The sequence below is a fragment of the Muscardinus avellanarius genome (genome assembly GCF_963383645.1).
Source record: "Muscardinus avellanarius genome assembly, chromosome: 11".
Taxonomy (NCBI): Eukaryota; Metazoa; Chordata; class Mammalia; order Rodentia; family Gliridae; genus Muscardinus; species Muscardinus avellanarius.
The window spans coordinates 48,778,188-48,801,377 of NC_137797.1; the positions used below are offsets into that span (position 1 = coordinate 48,778,188).

Consider the following 23,190-nt stretch of genomic DNA (forward strand, 5'->3'; position numbering starts at 1 on the left):
TTTATGCCTTTGTTACAAATGAGATCTTTGAAGAAACGATTTCCTGAAAGATTCTGTAATAGATTTTTAAATATCTTTTCTGTTCTAGTTAATTATATTCCTAAAATGTTCTTCGAATTAACTAATGGCAAGCAATGAATTTTAAAAAGATCTTTTCCAATGGCCTAATGAGGTATGGTATTTGATGAGTACCATAATAAAAAGTATGGAAGTTATATTTCCACTGTTGGTAATAATAATTAAAAATTATATTTATATCCAAAATGGCACAAGACTCAGGCTATATCAAGGCACAAAGTAGTTGGTATTTTATAAGTTTATATCTCATACTTTCAAAAATAGAATGATGTTGATAAAACCTACTCAACATTCGCTGGCCACAGAACAATTAGAATTTAAAAAATATGAATTACAAAGCTAAATATATGGGGCAAACCCAATGATAACATATATTGATTTCTGAACTAGACTCTTATGAAAAACAAGTGGGATAATTTTTATAGAATACATTAAAAACGATGTGCTTATATCCAAAAGCATCGTGTTGGATAACAGACAGATCTGCAAAGTGACCTATAATAGCATTAAATCTGGTCCCTGGGGGGGGGGAAGAATAGGAGAAAAAGACAAGCTCCTAAAGCAAGCTGTTTACATAACTGACACTTGAGTAAGTTATTTCTCAAGTCTTCCTCAAGTGAATCTCCAACCAATCAATGTTATTTTAAAAAGCACTCTATAGCATTACACTATTTTAATGTGTACATGTAATTTTTCAGGGCCAGTTTGTCTTTTATTTTGAATCTTTTGTGACACTTGGAATTAAATATTTTATTTCCCTTCATGCACCATTAATTGAATGTCAGTCAATAGGCACACTACTAAATTTACAAATATCTGAACTCTTGCTAATTTCATAATAAGAACCAAAGAAATAAATACTTTAACCTGCTTTTACAAAAATTTTTAAGTGCTTTAAAATATAGTTGGGCTGCAATGATCTATACCTTACCTTGGAATTAATTAGATAGTCCTCCAAAGAAGTTTTTTAAAAATAAATTGCTAAGAACATACAATGTTTTAAAGCAAATTTATACATATTATCCACAAACAACCTTGACTTAATATCTTGGGAGAGCAAATCTATATTACTAGTAACAATGAAAAATACAAAACACATTGATCTGGTTAATATAATTGAGTGTAGAATTTCTTTTACATATATTGATAGAAATTGATCTGCACACTTTCTTCATTTTTTATAGGAAAACTTTCACTGATTTTAGTTGATCATATTTTGAAGAAAAGGAGACATTTCAACTTGTAGAAGGATACAAAAGTTAATCCTCCCCCAAATTCTATCTGGTATTAGCTTTGTGTGTGTGTGTGTGTGTGTGTGGTACTGGGGATGGGACCCCATGCCTTCTACCTCCAGGTTACATTCCCAGACCTATTTTATAATTTTTTTTTTAATTTGGAAACAAGGTCTCTTAAGCCAGCTGAGGCTGGCTTCGAACCTGTGCGATCCTTCTGTCTCAGCCTCCCAAGCATGGAGATTACTAGCGTGCACCACCATGCCCGGCTGGTATTAGCTTTTTTACTAGTCACCAGAATGAAAGACTTCGGGAAAAAATTAAACACCATTAGAATGGGACTAGATAGGAAAATCAAAAGGTGAGTTTTCTTTTAGGTACCAATTGAAAATGTTCTTCCAAGATCTTTCTATTTATAAAGTTTTCAGGAAGCATTTACTTAGTATGGGTATTCCCCCAAATGCCTCAACATTTCACTTTTGGCAAAATTTACATCAAACCAAATTTTAATATGATTTAATGAGAAATTACACATTAGAATGTGGAGGTTAGACACTACACAACTTTGGAGTATGTCATTCATACTATGATCTACATAGGTAGCACCTTCCAGAATTATATGTTTTGCAAATTATGCAGCTGTATATAATGCCACACATATCAATATAGGAGATATGTTAGGCAAACAGTGTTTCAAACAATACAATGATATTATTCTATAAAAATGGTGACGGGATATACAGAAACAATTCCTCAAACATAGGCACCAGTGACTCTGGGTCAAAGGCAACTGTGACACCATTTTCCATTCTTTTGGGAAGAAGAGGCTACTCTTAATAATGGTGTGAAAATAGTCAGAGAAAATGGGCCTGGGGATATACACAACAAGAATGGGACTTGTGCTAAATCCTCACAAGGTCTAAACGTGAAGTGTTGGGTTACTCCTGATGTTTGAAGCTTTATGCTTTTCCAATTTCCCCATCTCCATTCTACCTTCGAAAGACAAACATCTTACTTTATTTCTAAAAATTTTTCTATCTCATGCTCTTTACCTGATAGGTGGACCATTACAATGACCCCCTGCTTTCACTCAGTTCATAACAAAATTATAAAGATAGATAAGACAACTACAGGAGTGGGAAAGAGAAGTATAAAGACAACATTTTATGTTTGAGTTCAGAACCATTGGTGTAAGTATGAAACCCAAGGAACACAAAAAATAGATTATAATTACTTAAAAGGAAAACCAACAAAACCAACAACAAACGGTAAAGTAAGCAGGTCATTACATTACTTATGTACATTTTACAAACAATGTATATAAGTGAAAGTATATATTTTCATAATATGTGGTTATGCATTTAAAATACAATAATGTTAAAATTTGAGGAAAAGTACACCTGGCCTCATAAGTGTTTGTATTTGGTAATCCAATTATATTTTGCTTTACAAAAAAGTTTTGTATGTATATATCTATGTATTCTGAGGACTTAAATATCCCTTGTAATAGCAAGGCTGTGGGGAAGAAACATATTTATTTGTACCTCACATTACTTAAAAAAAGAATTTTGGCCATTTAAAATTATTAACAGCATGTGAGAAAAAATTAAGGAAGACAAAATATGGGTAAACTTGACTTCTAAATCTATATGTTACATAAAAAATAATAATTGATTTTTTTCTCCAACTCAATGGAAAACAGAATTTAAAAGGACCTGATTCACACTCCAGCATAAAAGATATAGATTGGATTAAAGCATAGCTTTCTGACAGTGAATTGAAATAGGTCACTATTTTATTTGAAGATATTTAGAAAGAGAACAGAACCTCATCTCTCTCTGCTCCTTGAGGTTTGACACTACCTAGAAGAGGTTTAATCTCTTGTCTAAGCCACTCCTTCCTGACCCTATAATTATCTCATTTCATGAAAAATGTTTCTTTCATCCTTTAAAGGAACAGTCAGATAATTAAAAAATGCAGGAAAACAGGATTAAAAGTCAGGCTTGTTTCAGTATCTGGCAAACTCTTCTACTGAAAGTTATGATTATATTTTAATTACATTTGGGATTATAAATTATGCACTTTTAGGCAGATAAGATTAGTACTACAAACACGTGTTTTAAAACTTTCAGTTTACCATAAAACAAATAAATTAATTGCATAGGCAGCCTGAAATTAAACTATGCAGAAATTATACTGTATTATACTTAATTTTACGGAAGATATTATTCCTTTATTTTTGTTTATAATTTGTTTTATTCACATCTTTTTAACAGCTGAAACCAGAGATTAAGTTGCTAAACAATTATCTAAAACCAAATAGTTCCTCAGGGAAGAACAGATATTTTACCTGATTTGTTAGACACCCAAATAATTGCTTCTGAAGACACATGGCTCCTATTTCCTACCACAATAGTTAATGGAATCTGCCACAGGTAACTGCAAAATAAAAGAGAAGCTCTAAGAATAAAAATAGTGATAGTAAAACAAAAACAAAAACAAATGGTATTTCCCATGCAATTCCTGTATTACCCTATTCACGATAAATAAATAACTCCCAGTCATGATAGTAAAAAATAAGTAAAAAAGATGAATTTACTCTTTTAATGCCACTAAGAAGATTCGCTTCAAAAAGTTTTAATTTCAGTGCAAAAGAAGAACTGCCAACAAAACACTTTAACTTGCAAAAACTTGCATTTTATAAATAAAAGTAACTAAAATGCATAAATCTGAGCTATACCGTGTATTGAACAACCTAAACACAACTCTTGATTTTTCCTATATTTTATTAATATATATATATATATATATATATATATATATATATATATATTCAGTTGTTTCCTGGATTTGCATTTTAACCTTCTCCTTACTTATTGTCTAACAATCCTGAGGGATGCTATTAACATATTTACCAAATATTAATATGGAATACCTAATCAGTTTCAGCAAAGAACAAAGAAAGAGCAAAACTAATCATATTTCTTTAAAATCCAGATCAATACATAGGATACTGTGGAAAACACTTAATGTGTTTTCTAAAATGGAATTTCCAAATTGATGTGTTCAATCATCCATCAACTTGCAGGGTCAGTCATGAGTCTCAGCTATTAAAGAGAACTATTTCCTCACATTTGCCTTTTTTAGGACAAAAATTGAGGTCTAGAGTTGTACATAAAGAAATATGAATTTAATCTCAAATAAATAGCCAGAATATGCTGGATGGTTTTTAAATAAGTCCAATGACTAGACTTAATTTTCTTCTTTGAAACATAGACTATTTTGATCTCTCAGCTCACCATTATCAACAGGAGTATCCAACAATATCAGTATGAGAAAATATTTTTAAGAAATTTAAAAAGAGACATTGTGTGAGCTCAGTAATTGTGTGAATGAATGGAGAATTAAACATTTTTCAGAGATCATACTTAGGGTAATAAACTATACAATGAACATGTCTTTGTAGGTGGAGGAATAGAGTGTCTCCATTTAATCTACCATGTGAAATTTGTTCATTTCATCATTTCATGTTTTTGTTCCTGATAAACAGGATTCAATAATACTAAAGAGTGGAATGAAAGAAATATATAGATTGAAACAAAAGATTGAAAAGAAATTTATAGATAGAAAGATTGAAAGAAATTAATAATTTTATACCAACTGCGACCTTTCCTATTATAAATCAAGATAATATATCTAATGATAAGGGAAAACTATATGCTATTCTTAATGAGAGAAACACTTTTGAGTGCCAACTACATGGAAACATTATGCAATACTCCAATGGATTCTGTGCAATTGGAAGGAAAATAAATAATTTATGCTAATCAATCCTTTATTGATTCTTTAGATAATAAAATGTTAGTGAACAACCACTTATAGAAGCTCTTCAGTAAATACTTCTAAGCTTCTATAATAGGATTGAGAGTATATCACAAATATTTCAGGATAAATTTCCTGTGAGGATGACACAGAGAAGTGATATATTTCTTTAATAGCTCTTCTATTAAGATAATGAATCTCTTTTGGTTAATTGGAATAATCAGACAACAATGCCTCCACTCTGAGACTAATTCTCAAGTTAAATTATAGTCCAGCTTAGAAAAGCTAAGAAATGGTATTAATTTCATATATTGTCATAGAATGTGATTTAATGGACTTAAAGAAAAAGAGGCCACATTAAGTGGTAGGTAGATAAGACAAAAATGAATCTTATGAAACTGACATTTTAATATTTGTCTTCTATGTTGAGTTGGGTAACTAAAATTTAAGTCAACTAAGTATCGGTCAAAGAACAAGAAATATAAAAACATTAAGATAGTTAAAATATTCAAAGATAAATGTCTTTTTTAAGTATGAGCAAAATATATTTGTGAAACATTGTATGTCTCTGATACAAACAAGCATAACTGTGCATGTATTCAACCCATATTATTCTAAACAACTAGAAATTAGGATCAAATTAGTACATTTTAATATTTGAGGCTTTGAAATCATCTCTAAGCTATAGGAAAAAGAGATTCATAAAAATATTTTAACGTTGCTTACAGTCAATACCACATACATACAAAAAACTTTTTAAATGGAAGGCATTTTAGCACACAGTTCTTACGCAAAAGAGCTAACTATTATAAGATTTGAGGAAACAAACATGGGAACATTTTATAAAACACTTCAAACAGACTTGTATTTTCCCTAAAAATATTTTAAGGTACCTATAAACTTTAATAAGAATAAAAGTGTTAACCAGTAAAAATTACTTGAGAATAAATGTGTTACCATTTATAACATTACATGATTTCTACATTTTATCTTTTTTTTTGGGGGGTGGTACTAGGGTTCCTGGACGCCCTTCTACCTTCGGGCTACACTCCCAGACCTATTTTTATACTTTTTTTTATTTGGAAACAGGGTCTCTTAAGCTAGCGCATCTGGCTTCCAACCTGCACCATCCTCCTGTCTCTGCCTCCCAAGCGCGGGGATTACAAGTGTGCGCCACCACGCCCGGCTTCTACATTATATCTTGATTGACCAAAAGAAATCACATAAGATAAATGTTGTATGTGGATAACAAAATTAAGACTGTAAGAAAAAATATTACTCTTTTGAAATATTTACAGATTGCTCAGTCACACTTGTTAAGTTACTTGTTAAGTAACATATTAAGTTTAAAATTAACAACCAAGTGCAAGAAAGCTTTACAGCTTATCATATAAACAATCTGGTATATTTATTAGCCTATTAATGAATGCCATTTTTGCCAGGCATGGTGGCACACACTTGTAATCCCAGCTCTTGGGAGACTGAGACAGGAGGATTGCACAGGTTCAAAGTCAGCCTCAGCTACTTAGTGAGGCCCTGTTTCCAAATAAAACATAAAATAGGTCTTGGAGTATAGCCCGGTGCTAGAAAAGCTCTTGGGTTCCACCCCCAGTACCACAATAAATAAATAAATAAATAAATAAATAAATAAATGCCATTTTTCAGTAGTCTTAAAAATTAGACTTCTGGCATTTTTATTTGTTTTCTGTTAAGACAGAAGTGGTTGCAAATAGTTGTCCATTAAGAAAAGCAAGGGCTGAGAATGTGGCTGATGTTTTTGTTTTTGTTTTTGTTTGTTTTTTGTTTTGTTTTAATATGCTTGTGCTAAGAAGTATTCGGGATACCAGAGAGACTCCAGATATTGGAGGAGATCCTCATTGGAGCCAGAGAGGAAGAGTAGGGGAGAAAGAAGGCTGAGGTTCATGAATGGAAATGCTACCTGTGACTTTGTGTATACCTGTGAATATAACATTGTTAACCTGGACACTTGGTACCAGGAGGAAGGGAAACGAGGAGGCGGGGAGGGGGCACCAAGTACTGTGTGAATGTATGCCATCATCAACCTTATGATGTGAGACTATAAAGCACCAATTTAAAAAAATTCTAAAAGCAGAAAAGAAAGAATTATGCTAACATACTATCTTGTTAAATATTAAAAGCACTAAACATTGTTAAGTGATAGATCCTAGATTGAATGCTCTAAAGAAATCTAAGACTGCAGTGGGTTAATTTTTAAAAAGGCTAGAAAAAAGAAATTGTGACTAGATCCTGTTCCAGCCTTTTGAGTTTAATTTGAATCATACTTGTCTCATTTTAAGCATTACAAATCATCTTAAAAATGAATTTCAGAAGACTTTAAAGATATTTTTTTCTTTAATAGTCCCTGGGACTACCTGTGTTCACCAGCAGTTTACATTTTAGTAACAAATCAACATTTATTCTGATGATTATATTAAGGAAAAACAATTAGGCACAAATTTTAGCTGAAGGAACATTTTATGATTAGCCTCAGCATTAATAAAGGATTAAGTTTATGAAACACTGGAGATTGCTAATATCAGGTCACTGAAAGAAGGAAAGTCTAGCTGTGGAAGTCAGACTGTAGGACAGAACTCGGAGATGTTCCTCTCTGCAGAAGAGACAACATGTAACACTGCAATGCACTAACTTTATAAAAGAAAAAAAAAAGCCATATGAATTTACCACTTTCCAAGCACCAAAAGTCTACCCATGCTTTACTACCCATGCTATACATCGACTAACTTTATGCAATTATTAAATGTAAAGATCTTTCCTTTCCCAGTTGTAATACAACTGTTACATATAAGAAGTATAATTACTGGACACACTAAAACACACCAGGCATGTTGTTGCTGTGTTCCAGTGTTCCCTAGAAAAATAAATATAAAGAATCCTGGCTTAGAAAATATCTACAATTTACAAAAATACAGTAGACTTTAACATCAACTGTATCCACGGTGTAATAAAGACCCAGGAACACTATCTACAAAAGCCAGATAGAATTAGTACTGAAGCTTTGAACAGGATATCACAGTGAATTAAATGATCAATAATATAAAACTAAAATATATTTTCAACTACATGCTCTATTATTTCAAAATAGATAGAAAATCATTTTTGAGACTAATGGGTTGCCCTGCATTTTCTTTCTCTTAATATTTTATGCGCCAAGTTCTCAGGGTTCAAGAACATCCAGCATGAGGGTATGATTTTATACCTAAAGCAAATGCAAAGCTCTCTAGATGCTTACATATACTTATATGGCCTGGAAAAATGCTTCCTTTAAAGGGTGAAACTTTTGGCTGGTACCTCTGATATACATTACAGGCTGATGAAGGGCTTTGGTTCAGACTTTGTCCTGTCATCTGCGTGTTCTTTATATTTTTCTGCATCAGGGATGCCGTATCAAACCAAGCGTTCTCAAGGCCCTGGCCTGAATCTAACTTTGCCACAGTCAAGTAATTTTTACGTACTCTCTGGCAAGGCCAGAGGGGTTGATGCCTAAGCATGTTTAGCCTGGGGCCAGACGGTGAAGGATTAGAGGCAGCACTTGCCAGCTGTGGGGAATATGGGCTGAATATGAGAAAAGTACTGACAGGCAGAGCCTGACAGCAGTGATAAGGTGGCAGGGTAATACGTTTTTCCACAAGAAACAGTGGGATGGCTAAGGGAAGGGAGCTGAAGGTCAGTATGTGTATTGAGAAGGAAACTTAAGACAACACTTTCCTAATTCAGATCCCAAATATAGTCACAGAATATATTAATGAGTTCCTCCATCACTTCTCTGTATATCGAGAATTGGAGCTAGCTGACTTAGGAATGATTGCCATTCCTTTTACAGATGACAAAATAAATGGCATGTTCCAGATCTCCTGGAAGCTGGTTGTTTGATAAAGTCAGATTCCTAGTTTTCCAAGGTAATGGAGACAGCATGAGTAACCAAATTCAAAGATCTTGTTTTATTTGTTCATTTTAAACTCTCTCTCTTCCTAGCCTCCCATCCCTAACTTCTTACCAGGGTACCTTAGGAGAAATGAAACTGATATAGTTCGGTTGTCTTTCTTTGGCTGAGCCTTTAAAATAAGATAATAGACAAATTATGGAACCATTCCAGGTATCCACCAACAGGTGAATAGATTACAAAATTTTGAGATATCCACACAATGGAATTCTAGTCAGCAATAAAGAATAAAATTATATCCTGTGAAGGAAAATAGATGGACCTAAAGAATATTACATTAAGTGAGATTAGCCAGTCCCAGAAAATGAAGGATAATATGTTTTCTCTCATATGCGGAGGAGAAATTCCAGTGGAGCAAGGAAGGTGGTTTGGGGAAGGAAGAGAAGAGGGAGAAGTAATAAATGAAACACTTTAACTGACATTTTGTACATATGTAAAAATACCAATGTCAATCTTAATATCTTATAGAAAGAGCTAGGAAGTGGGGGAAGAGCCAGGGGAAAGCTGACCATGTGTTGTGTGCTCATATGTCAATACTACTATGAACTACATTATGGCATGAGACTATACTACACCAATAAAAGCATTAAAATAAGACACAAAAAATAAAATGTGATGTAGACAGGTTGGAAATCTCACATACTGAATCATCAGTAAATAAAAGAGAGTTTAGTGATTTCAAACACGAAAAATGAGGGCAAGGGAATACATTTTTGATAGAGTGGCATTAACACTTAGGTCTTCAGATGCTATTTAAGTTAGATTTTGTTGGTTTTCTGATCTCATTTGTATTATAAGTCTCAATACCATTAATTTCACTGCATACACCTTAACTCTCTTAAATTTGATTCTAGAAAGAATCATGGTAGAAAGTAAAAAAATCACATCTTAATTGTTTTTTGCATTAACACAGTAAGTTAAAATTCTGTCTTCTGAAATATATCACATTGAGGGTTAAAATATTCAGAAAACTGAAATAAGAGAGAAATAAAAATAAAATAACAATTATCAATGCTTCTTAAAGTATTAAAAATGTGAAGTGAAATATGCAAATAAAAACATTTTTCTTGTAATAAAAGAGTAGCCTACCTGTTATTTTGAGATTCAAGTGCTTTTGTTTTAGCACTGATGTCATAAATAAAATGTTGTTGGGTAATTATTATTCTATTTTCTGCTGTTGTATTTCCCAAGATGGTGATAACAGGATAACCCATCTGGAGTGTCCACTGATCCATTACTTCTTGTATGTTTACATATTTCCCATTCCTTTTTAAAGCCTTTACAACCAAAATTGCATAAATTAGTTTTACAAACATAAATCATAAACATAATTAACATTAAGTTATTCTCATTTTTACCTTTAATTTTCATAAATAAGAAAACATCTAAAATCAGTGAAGCTAACTTAATATGCTGGTAAAATTAATCTTCCCACCTTAAGTTATGCTTCATACATGTATATATGTATGTATGTATGTATGTATGTATGTATGTATATATGAAAGGTTTATTAACATTAAAGTTTATATAACAGAAAATAAAATATATTTTATTGTTGAAGCAAGTACTTCTAGCATCATTTAATATCCCTAATATGTCTACAATAATAAAAAAGTCTTTAAAATTTTAGAGTTATTTCACAAATCTCTGGTACTATATTAAATTACATATTTCAAATACTGTCATATTTGAAAGTAGATAAGGTATCATTACCACCATTTGAAGTTTAAATAATTTAAACCCATTACCCTTATAATATATTGTATCAAAAATAAAACAAGAAAGCAATATGAGGAAAAGGGAAACAAAAAAGTTAAGACAAACTGTTGGTGTCAATAAAAGTTAATAATATCTTATAAACTCAATTCAAATGTTCAGGTAGACATTTTGATATTTGAGTTTCCTCTACTTTACCTCTGATAATATATTCCAGAGATCATTTCTGGCTGCATTGCCATACTTATGAATGGTTAAATAATCCTGTAAGAATACAAAATTGTAATTACAATTCAAAGGTTAAGCAATTACCAGTAAACCCATTTATTTCACCCTTCAATTAACCATTACCATGTGTTGAAATTGCATTAATACAAAAAGAATGACATGAAAAAAGATGAAGTATCTATTTCAAAACATTCCAAAGAGATTGAACCATAGCATATTTCCTGATTAAGCTATCCAACAATATTAATCTCTTAAAAATTATCTTCATAGCTATAATCACTTCTATGGATTTTCAAGATCAAAGATGTTCTAATTGAGCTGGTCAAGCTTAGTCAATTTTGAAGAAATTGCCTCAACAGTGAAATATATAGGACAAACTTTCCATCAGGCTTTTATGTTAACTTGCTAAAACAGAAATAGTTTCTCTTAAGAAAAAATTATCTGGCTGATATGTGCTGATAATAACAGGGATTGTTTTGGCAAGAGAATATTTTCTCTACAGTCTGCCTTCAATCCCCTAGTCTCCATACAAAGGGGAAACTTTATTTTTAAATGATAAATATTTATTTCAATGAGTTTGAAAACATTAATACTTAAAAATAAATCATTTCTAAGTTTATTTAATACTTAGGAATTCCCATTTCTCATTTTCTACCATTAGTGGTTAAACTTATACAATTTCTGATTCACACATTATTTCTTTCAAAGAACTGTGGTTTGTTTCATTATCAATGTGTTATTCTATAATGGACACTTGGCAAATTTTTTTCTGGAAAATGAATAGAAAATGGTGTTTTTATTGTATTGCAAAGTCCTCCTCCTTCCATTTGAAATTCTATTTTCTCCGCAACATGTTGGTAGTAGGGAAAAAAAATCCTAATTTGCATGAAAGTACTCTAACTGAAAAATAATGCTGACTCCTTTCAGTATTCTATACAGAGTGAGGTACTTTGTGGATAATTAAAGTTAGGGAAGCAAATTTTCTGAAATACAAATTGTAGCACCTGTGACAGATTCAGCTTTTGTTGGCAACTCACAGCACAGCAAATGGCAACTCCCACTTAATCTGACTTTGTCTAGAGAAGCAATGTCCAATCATAACTTGGCAACCACAAATTCATCATCATCATCAGGTGTGATGAATGACAGTGGAAAAAGTACAACCCTTTTTAACAAATCTGAATCTGAGTTTGGCTATGAACATGCCACAAGAGGCTTTTTCAACATAAATGTAGGGACTATGATTTAAACAGATTTTTACAGTTTTGACTTTCAAAATTATTCTTTATGCTCTTTTAGCACTGAAATGAATTTGGGAACAATAAGACTTATGAACTATAAATTTATAATTGATGTCATGATACCATAATAAAAATTTATATTTGATATCATGATACCATAATAAAATTATTAAATACAAAACCATTAACAGTGGGTTCCATTTATGGATTGCACTACTAGGAAAATATAAAAGGGGAAAGAGAAGGAATACTATAGAATCAGTATACAATTAAGGTTTTCTTCTCACAGATCATAAAAGTCCAACTCTTCAATTATATGAGTGGACCTAGTTCCAATATTGGTTATCAGCTTGAGTTTGCAGTTCATTCCCCAGTTTAGAACAAAGTTCAAATTTCTACTCTGAAGCCTACATGGTGGTGTATGCTTGTAATCCTAGTATTTTGGAGGCTCAGACAGGAGGACCATGGGTTCCTGATTGGCCTCAGCTACTTAGTGAGGCCCTTTGCAACTTAGTGAAACTCTGCTTCAAAATAATAAAAAATGGGGTTGGGGTAGCTCAGAGGTAGAATACCCCTGGGTTCAACTCCTAGTACTACAGAAAAGAAAAATAATAACAATAATTCTCATTTTGAGCACCTGAAATATCAATTATCCAGGCATATGAAGCAACTCCTAACTTGTAGCCTTAGTAGTCAGGGAAAACAGCATGTCATCTTGGATTCCCAGCAGCCTTAATATTCATATGTTATTAAAATTCTACATGTGTTGACTCTTTTTAAAAAGCTTCCTTATTTACTTTGGCTTTTCACTTGCACAAGTACATTTGTATCTTAAATTAAGCAATTTTTGCTTGGTTCTTGCAAATTTACAAACTTAAAGTATAGTGAATCTGTTTTTAATAATCATCCATTTATTTTACAAAATGTTTGGACCACTTTACATGTATCGAGCAGTTTCTAGGTGTTGAGAAAATGGTGGCAAAGACATGTTTATTTAAGAACAACTGCAAATACTGAGATGTGGATTATGTAGAAAGATTTCTGTGACTGAAGCTATTGAAGTCTTGGTACAATAACCACCTGGAAAAAATAAACTCCAACATTTGTATGTGACAAATGAGATCCCCGAAGTCAATTGATATGGAAATGTTTGAACATATGAATCTGAAATAGAAATCTATGTTTACATTTGTGTGTATGAAAGTCAATCAGGAGTAGAGTTGACACTGCAGTTTAAAAAGAATGTTTAAATAATTTTAAAAGAATTTTTGGTTTTCTATACTATGTATTTCAGAAATATACTTATTAAAAATGGTTAAAAATAATCAGTAGAATATTCTTAAAGTCATAATAAATAACATAGACTGATTAAAACATAGAGGAACAAATAAGGTGACCTAACTGAAGGGGATGGGAGGGGGAAGAAGGAAATTCCCTAATGTACGCAACATACATGTACAAACATACCAAAGTCAATCACTAAGCCAAACATGAGAAGGAGAAAGGGGGGAGGGGAAGGGGTGGGAATTGGGTAAGGGCTAAATGAGTGATGTGTGCATGTATGCCTCAACCATCTTGTACTCCATTAAGATATAGGAATACAAGGTACCAATAAAACCTTTTTTAAAAAGTTAAAATTATATTTTGATGTGATACTGGGAATTAAACCCAGGGGCATTCTTCCTATGAATGATACCTCAAGCCCTATTTTTTATTTTTTTATTTTTGAAATAGGGTTTTTCTATGTTGATGAGAATCTAACTACTTACTTAGGCTTTCCTTGAACCTGTGGTCCTCCTGTCTCAGCTTCCTAAGTACTGGAATTACATGTCGCTGCCACAACACCTGGTGTGAAATAGGGTTTTTCTATGTTGATGAGAATCTAACTACTTTCTTAGGCTTTCCTTGAGTCTGTAGTCCTCCTGTCTCAGCTTCCTAAGTACTGGAATTACATGTCGCTGCCACAACACCTGGTGTGGTTGCACATGTTTGTAATCCTGGCATTTGGAGACTGAGACAGAAGAATTATGGTTCGCAGCATGCCTCATCTACTTAGTGAGGCCCTTTGCAACTCAATGAGACCCTGTTTCAAAATAGAGAATAAAAAAATAGAGCTGGGGGTGTAGTTTGGAGGGAGAATGCCCCTGTGTTTCATTCCCAGGACCACACAAAATAAAAGAATATATTTTATATCTCCATATGGAAAGAGGCATCATAACACAGGATTGATAATGCAGAAATGGAAATCTTACTGCCATGGCTCAATTCCAAGGTCAAACACTTACTACCTAGATGATCACTATATGATCTTTGGATTTATTGTACAGCTTTATCATCTTTGGCACATTCCATAAAGTCTTTGTGTTTGTTTTTGCATCAATCATATAAGAAAAATAAAAGTACTATTAGCAGGGCGTGGTGGCACACACTTGTAATTCCTGTGCTTGGGAGGCTGAGACAGGAGGATCACACAGGTTTGAAGCCAGCCTCAGCTACTTAGTGAGACTCTCAACAACTTAGTGAGACTCTGTATCCAAATTAAGTATAAAATAGGTCTAGGAGTATAGCCCAGAGGTAGAAAGCCGCTGGGTTCCACCCCCAGTACCACAAAAAAAGTACTATTGTATGTAATTTTTCTGGGAATTAAATAATTCATGTATATGGAAAGATAGAGTTAGAAATGTAAGAAGGGCCTTTTGATCATAAATATTCTGTAAGACAGTCTCTGTTATAATCTGTTTATTCGCCTCAGGCTATAGGTTGGAAAACTCAGGAACAGAAGGAAAAGAATAGTTAACAATAATACAAAATACAACCCATGAAAACAATATTTGTTTTCATCATACCAAAATGTGAAAACCTTCACGTTTTATCTCATTCAATGCACATCACAATGTTATAAGATAGGTAGTATCATCATCACTTAATAAATTAGAGCACTGGACTCAGAGACCCTACCCACATCTAAACTCCAAACCTGTACGCACAACTGCCCACCAAATCCAATACCCAAGAAATGCAGCATATGTAACTATAAGCACATTTAAAACTGAACTCACTCCCTGCCCCAATATCAACTCCTTTTAACAGCTCTTCTCCAGCAATGGCCTTTTCATCCATTTCAACCAAAGAGTTATCTTGATGTCTCATTCTCCTTTTGCACCACATCCAAGTAAGGAGCTCTGATCTAAACATTCCTTTACGGACTCTACTTCCTTTAACTCTTTGGCAACCACTTTCTCATTATCTTATTACATAAAGGTGACTACAAGAATATCAGCTTCAGCTCCACCTCTTTCTTTTATGTTTTAAACCAGTAGAGCTTTAATATTGGAATGGGACAGTGTTTTTGATTATACAATAATTTATAGGAACTAACAATATCTTCTGTGTTTTTTGGAGTAAAACTAGAAGAAGGAGTTTTGAATAAAAGATTATCTTTATAGCAAAAAAATAGTATTTTTCACCAGTGATAAATAAATAAAATATATCCATAATTCATAATATATTCATAAAATATATTAACCCAATAAAATGTATACAAGATGATTTTGGAGAAATCAATATTTACGTGAAAAGGCATATAAGAAGATCTGAAATACGTAGAGATAATGTTTGTTGGTTGATGTGATACACAACTGTTATCTCAGTTACTCAGGATGTGGATGTGGGAGAAGCATGAATTTAAGGCCAGCCTGGGCACCATAGTGAGATCCCAAGACTCTGTATCATAAACAAACAACAAAACATAAAACAAAGTGAAAGAAACAAAAGCTAAACCATGTTCATGGATGGAAAAACTTTTCCAAATTAAATAAGCTGTCAATAAAATTTCTTTCAAGTCTTCTACAGAGAAACTTGAAACACTAGGTCTGAGAAACAAAGACCATGAGTGAATGATAGTATTAATAAATAAGTGCAAAAGGAAACATTTTTCCTATCATATAATACTACATAACTATAACAAAGCATTCAGTCACATGTAGAGACCATTAAAACAAGTAAAAGAGATCAAAGGGTCATCAATAAACAGTCCCATGTGGAATAACATGTAAAATTATTTTGATGTTTTTAAACTTGCCCAAGAAAGTTCTCCTTACTGAGGACAGTTTTAATCAAATACTCATAAATCACTAATATGTCCACAATACAATCCAAACACCTTACTGTAACTTAATGTCCATCAAGACCTAGTTCCTCTGTACCTCTCCAATATGATCCACTCGCTTATTGCTTCCTACCTCAACTCAGCTACTTCAACTTTCTACAGATGCTTAATGTGTATTTTCTCTTTTTTCTAGTTCTCTGCACATATAATTCTTTACATATTGTCTTTGCCTGTACCTACTTATGTTTAATTCAAACTCTAGGGTGCAGTTTTGATGCATTTCCTCTAGAAATCCTTCCCTGCTCATTCTAATCCCCTCCTAAATCTAAGTTAAGTACCTCTCTTAGGTTCTCATACACTGTACTATATAAGAGCATTTATCACATTGTGTTTTAATTGCTTGTTTATTATGCCTGTCTCTGAGAGTAAGGAACACCAGGAGAGTAAGGAATATGTTACTTATGTTTATCATAGTTTAATCAGCATCTTTGTGCATTATTTAGTACACAGTAGATGCTACATAAATGTATGTCATTTGTCTTCCTTTAATGCCTATCTGTTAATAACTGCAAATGTAATATCCAGTGATTTCCTATATCCATCAGGCTCTATATGGTTCCCTCAAATTCCATATTTAGGTACCAATACAGGATATAATTCATTATTTTACTATATATTTGTCAGATATATAACTTGCACTGATATATGCAACTGCATTTGATGTCATCAAAAGATTGTGAACTAACGCATATGAGACCATTTTTGTTTTACTTCTTTTGCTAACAAGTGACATGGTTCATAACGTTTCATGTAGAAAAGCCAATGGGACTAATAAAGACAAAGGGAAAAGTAAAGAGATTGAGCTTAGGAAGTAAAGCACTATTATCTCTTAAGATTTACATGGAAATAATTATGGGATACTTGTTCTCCTCTTGATGAGCCATAGAAAAGAGAATTAACCACTTAGAAGCTTATTTCTTGGGACATGGAGGAATCATTCAAGAAAAACTGTACAACTGTACAGATTGGTTGTATGTGTTAGCTGCATTGGCAAAAAATCTTAAAGAGAGTAATTTTTTAAAATAGCAATATTCTTTCTTATTATATGTAGGTAGATGGAGTTGTAACCATTCTCCTCTGAAATTACTTTGGGCCCAAATTTATCTCTATTTTAGCCTTATCCTCAGGCTTGTGGCTAGATGGCAGCAGCAATCCCAAGCATCACATCTAGACATGACTTATACAGAGGGAAAAATCTTTCTTTGTAGAGACTCTCTTTCTACAAGTCAGGATATCTTCCCCTCAAATCCTACAACTAACTTATTTCCTACATTGTACATTTGTTTAAGTTTATCATGTGCTACAGCAAAAACTTGTTGCTGCAACTTGAGGGAGCATTAATTTGGCTTTACACAAGAAAGATGAGGACCTCTGGAGTATATAATAAATGTGCTGGTAAGGATATGGGAAAATATAAACCCTTGTATACAGTTATTGGTATTGCAAATCAGTACAGCTGCTACAGAGATCAGTACAGAGGTTTATCTGAAGTCTAGGAATAGAAGAAACACATTGCCCATCCACACCAGCCCTATGCATTTTTTCTTTTTTTTTTTTTGTTATTGATGCATTGTAGTCATACATCTGTGTGTGTGTGTGCGTGTGTGTGTGTGTGTGTGTGTGTGTGTGTGTGTGTGGTACTGGGGAATTCTACCTCTGAGCTAAATCCCCAGCCGTATTTTTTTATTCTTTATTTTGAGGCTGTCTGAGAACCTCGATCCTCCTGTCTCAGCCTCCTGAATGCTGAGATTACAAGTATGCACTACCATGCCCAGCTAGTCATACTTCACAGTGAGGGTACAAGATGGTAGAAGCATATATGCATACAACACTCAGTTAGCCTTGCTTATATTTTCAAAGTAATTAAAGTCAGAATATTAGATTGATACATGCATATCCATGTTTATAGCAGCACAGTTCACAATAGCCAAATTATGAAAGGTGTCCATCAACAGATGAATGGACTGTGAAACTGTGGTACATACACAAAATGGAATTTTATTCAACAATAAAAAACAAAATTATGTCATTTTCAGGAAAGTGGATGGAACTGGAGAATATTATGCTAAGTGAGATTAGCCAGTCTCAGAAAGTTAATCATTATATATTTTCTCTCAAGTGTGGAAGCTAGAGAGAAATTGAGTATAGTGGAGACGGCAGACAAAGGAATAGAGACTCTAAAGGAGCACTGGAGAGGACTTAAAGAAGGGAGGTGTAAAGAAAAACTGTGATGAAGGCAACAGTTCAAATACTGTAATGTTCATATATTTAATTATCAGTACAAATATGAGTGGTATGCGTGAGGAAGGGAGGAGTGGTATAAGATCCAGAAGAAAACACACCAAGTGGGTGTGCATGGGTATTTCTATCACTCTATACCTTTTTATGATGTATAATTACAATGCACCAATAAATGTATTATAAAAGGATGAGAACATAGAAAAGGTTAGAATTTAACTAATAAGGAAGAAGGAGAGATTAGCTCTAGGGAGATAACCAGTCATGTTTCTCTGATGAGATGGGGGTCACCAGTCTTGGGCCTACGTGTCACTGGGATGTAGCTAGCCCTCTACTTGTAACACTGGTCTGGAAAATGCTAAGTAAATTTAAGCATTGATTTTTCTGACGATGTGACAAGAAGGCTGAAGCAAAAGTTTGAAATATTGTTTCTTTCTATCAAGAATAATTATACCTCCAAAGATTTGTAGGTAGCATTTGTCATTTTCTGGCTTTCCAGCATTTAAACACCATTTTTATATAGAGGCAATAACTCACTATAGAATGTGGGAGGAAGACAAGGACTCTACCTCCCACTATTGGAAGGGACAAAATACTAAATACTCCCTCTTCACTTTTCCTGGCAGCTAAGCATAGGCATGTGCCCTGGCCATGCACAGGTAGATGCCTCATTCTATGACTGTAAATTCTAAGAATTAGTAACTCAAAAATGTAAGAGAAGTTGAAAGATTATTCCCAGTGATGGTGGGAATAATCACCATTACTATTAAGAATAGTAATAGCCATACTGAACCATACAATTGACCTTGGCTAGGTTTCTTGATTTATGAGCCTCATCCTATCCATTTTGTAAGATTAAGTCTTCAGATTCTCACTGATTCCAGGGGCTGCCCTATATCCTTCAGATACATTCCTTTCTGTTTATCTCAGCCAGAGTTTGCTTGCAGTTAAACATCCTGACTGATACAACATCAAGAAGTCATGCGAACAAATAAAATAAAGTGTAAATTATCTTGGTAATCCTCAGAAAGGAAAATAGAAAGTATTTCTTCCAGCTTATACAAAAGAAAAATCAAAGAACACCAAGATCTATTTAGTAAATGTGCTATGCTTCCATTGTGTTATGAAGAACAGTCACAGAAATAGCAGTAAATCTTTGCCAGATACTCCTCTGGTAAAGGAATAATATCTAGATATATAAAGAACTTAAATGACTTACCACTAAAAAAAATGAAGAAATGAGCAACTGAACTACATAGATACTTTACAAAAGAAAGCAAATGAATGTGTATATACAAATATATATGGAATAATACTCAAGATCATTAGTTATCAGTGAGATAAAATCAAAACAACACTGAGATTCTATCTAACCACAATTAGAAAATAATAATATGCTCAAGACTATCAGGATAGATATTTAAATTTCCATTTTATGGCTGGGCGTGGTGGTGCACACTCGTAATCCTCATGCTTGGGAGGCAGAGACAGGAGGATCGCACAGGTTCGAAGCCAGCCTCACTGGCTTAAGAGACCCTGTTTCCAAATAAAATATAAAATAGGTCTGGGAGTGTAGCCTGAAGATAGAAGGGTTTCCAGGAACCGCAGTACCACCAAAAATAAATAAATAAATAAATAAATAAATAAATAAATAAATAAATTTCCATTTTATGAAGAGAGGAACCAAATTATTAGTTATGCTTTTTTTAAAAAAATTACCTGTTTACATAATTAATCAGGGTGCATTTTAAGTTCTAACTTTGTTATATAAAGCAACATTTGAAAACAAGGATATAACCTTTATTTTTAATGATGCATGAGTGAAAGTAATGCTAGTTGGCAGTATTTGACTGAAAGAAATCAATTAAGTAATTGTTTTTTAACAAAAGAAAATTTGATCAATGAATCAAACAATAATAAATGCTGGCGAGAATATGGGGAAATGAAAACTCTTATATACTATTGGTGAGAATGCAGATTTGTAAAGCTGCTATGTAGATTAGTGTGGATTTTCCTCAGAAAATTGAAAATAGATTGTTATATGATCCAGCTATAACATTTCTGAGTATTTTTCCAAAGGGATTGAAATCAGAATATTATAATGATTCCTGTATCTCCGTTCTTATAGGATCACAATTTATAAGAGCCTAATTATGGAACCAATCTAGGAATCCATCAACTAATAAAAGAATTATAAAATTATGAGATATATACACAATGCAATTCTACTCAGAAATAAAAAGAAAAAATTTATGTCCTTTGCAGAAAAATGGAGGGACCTGGAGAATATTATAGTGAGATTAGCCATTCACAAAAAGTGAGCAGAAAATAGGGAGTAATCAGGATATAAGATGTACTTTAGATAATGGAACAGAAACTACAGTGAAGCAATGGAGATGGTCTCAGGGTTGGATGGATGAAGAATTAATAAAATAAATACTTCTATTGATGTTATGTACTCATATAAAATCACCAATGTCAAGCTCAATATCATGTGTAGGAAAGGAAATGGAGTGTAGAGGGAGTGGGTAGAAGCCCATCAAGTGCTATGTGCATGTGTGTCTCTACCACTCTGAACTACATAATGATGTGAGACTGCAATGTACCATATATATTATATCTATATATACATATACACATATGTAGCTTTATATACACACATATACATATATATGTGTACATACACACATATATGTGTGTGTATGTGTGTGTGTGTGTGTGTGTATGTGTGTGTAGCTTGATATAGCACATGACTATCTCTTATTTCAGTACTTGGGAGTCTGAGACAGGTGATTTGCAAGTTTGAAGCCAGCCTTGGCAATTTAACAAGATTTTCAGCAACTTTGTGATATACTGTTTCCAAATGAAAAATAAAATATGGCTGGAGTGTAGCTCAAAGTTAGAATGTCTCTGGGTTCTATATCCAGCACAATAAAGAAAAGAAAAGAAAAGAAAAGAAAAGAAAAGAAAAGAAAAAGAGAAAAAGAAAAAGAAGTAGAATGCCCATGACCCTTGATTCAATCCCAGGACCACAAAAAGAAGAGGTGGGTTTTAGTGGGAAGTCCTTATGTCACTGGGAGTGTGCTCTTAAAGGAGACTATGAGAATCCATCTCTCCATTCCTCTTCTTCTGGCTCATGGTGTCAGCTATTTGTTTGACATGCATTGTTCATCATTTCTACCCAGTACCCTCACTAGAAGCCAAACCAATCAGCCATCCAATCTTAGACTTAACCTCTAAACTGTGAGATAAATAAACCTCTTCTCTTTATGAGAGAGGGAGAGAGGGAGGGAGGGAGGGAGGGAGGGAGAGAGAGAGAGAGAGAGAGAGAGAGAGAGAGAGAGAGAGAGAGAGAGAGAGAGAGAGAGAGAACGAGAGCGCTCAGTTATGAAAGGAATGAGATATTTAAATTTGAACCAAAAGAGGTTCTGATAGTTTCCTTTGCTACACAGAAGTACTTCAATTTAATATACACCCACATAAACATATATACTTCTCATTGTAATTTCTTGTGCCTTTGGGGTCTTACTGAGGAAGATTTTTACCTGTGTTGATATGTTAAAGCATTGGTCCTATGCTCTCTGCAAGTAACTGCAAAATCTCTGGCTTAATTTCTAGGTCTTTAGTCCATCTTGAGTTGACTCTTGTGCAGGAAAGTAAGATTTATTTCCAGCTTTCTACATATGGATAACCTGTTTCGCCAACATCGTTTGTTAAGAAAGTTATCTTTTTTTCCAGCACTTTTGGCTCCTTTGTCAAAAATAAATTCACTGTGTGGATTTGTTTCTGATTCAAAACAGAATTTTATTCTGTTTCAAACTATGAAACCAGCCTAGGTGTCCATCAATAGATGAATGGATTACAAAATTATGGAATCTACACACAACAGAATTCTACTCTGCCATAAAGAAGAACACAATTATGTCGTTTGCAGGGGAATGGATGGAACTGAAGAATATTATGCTAAATGAGATCACAAAAAGTGAAAGGTCAGACGTTCCCCCTCATATTTGGAAGCTAGGGAGAAACAGGGACACAGAGGAGGGACTCCAGGAAGAAGAGGGAAACCCTTAGTGGAGTGAGGAAGGGGAACTAACGAAGGGAGTCAGGAGGGGTGGGGCAGACTTGAAAAAGATACTTCAGTAGAAATTATGCACATACACAAATTTTTCAATGCCAATCAAAGTGTCATATATACGCATGGGAAGGTACAGAAGGCAAAGGGACTGGGGTGGGAACTGAGAAGGGCTCAGTGAGTGCCATGTGTGCACAGGCCAATAACAGCCCAAAATTCATCAAGATGCATAATTACAATATGCCAATTAAATAAATAAATAAATAAATAAATAAATCCTGCGTTTCCAAAAGTAAAAAAGGGACAGTCAAGATAATTACAGGAAAAAAAATAACAATGGTGCAGAGAGAGTACCAAAACAATAAAACTCAAAATATGTCAAACTTTTGTCTTTTTTTTTTTGGTGGAGG

The 23,190-nt window shown here is 33.4% G+C and overlaps 1 protein-coding gene across 1 annotated transcript in view; it reads right to left on the reverse strand.

Annotated features, from left to right (window-relative positions):
- The window catches only part of TRHDE (thyrotropin releasing hormone degrading enzyme), a gene marked incomplete at its 5' end in the record, with an annotated part of 424,737 nt that overhangs the window by 101,961 nt on the left and 299,586 nt on the right, over positions 1-23,190 (reverse strand). The window contains 3 exons of the mRNA XM_080706673.1: positions 3,661-3,749; positions 10,204-10,391; positions 11,029-11,094. Of these exons, the coding sequence (XP_080562799.1) occupies positions 3,661-3,749; positions 10,204-10,391; positions 11,029-11,094 (343 nt within the window). The remainder of the gene's footprint in view (positions 1-3,660; positions 3,750-10,203; positions 10,392-11,028; positions 11,095-23,190) is intronic.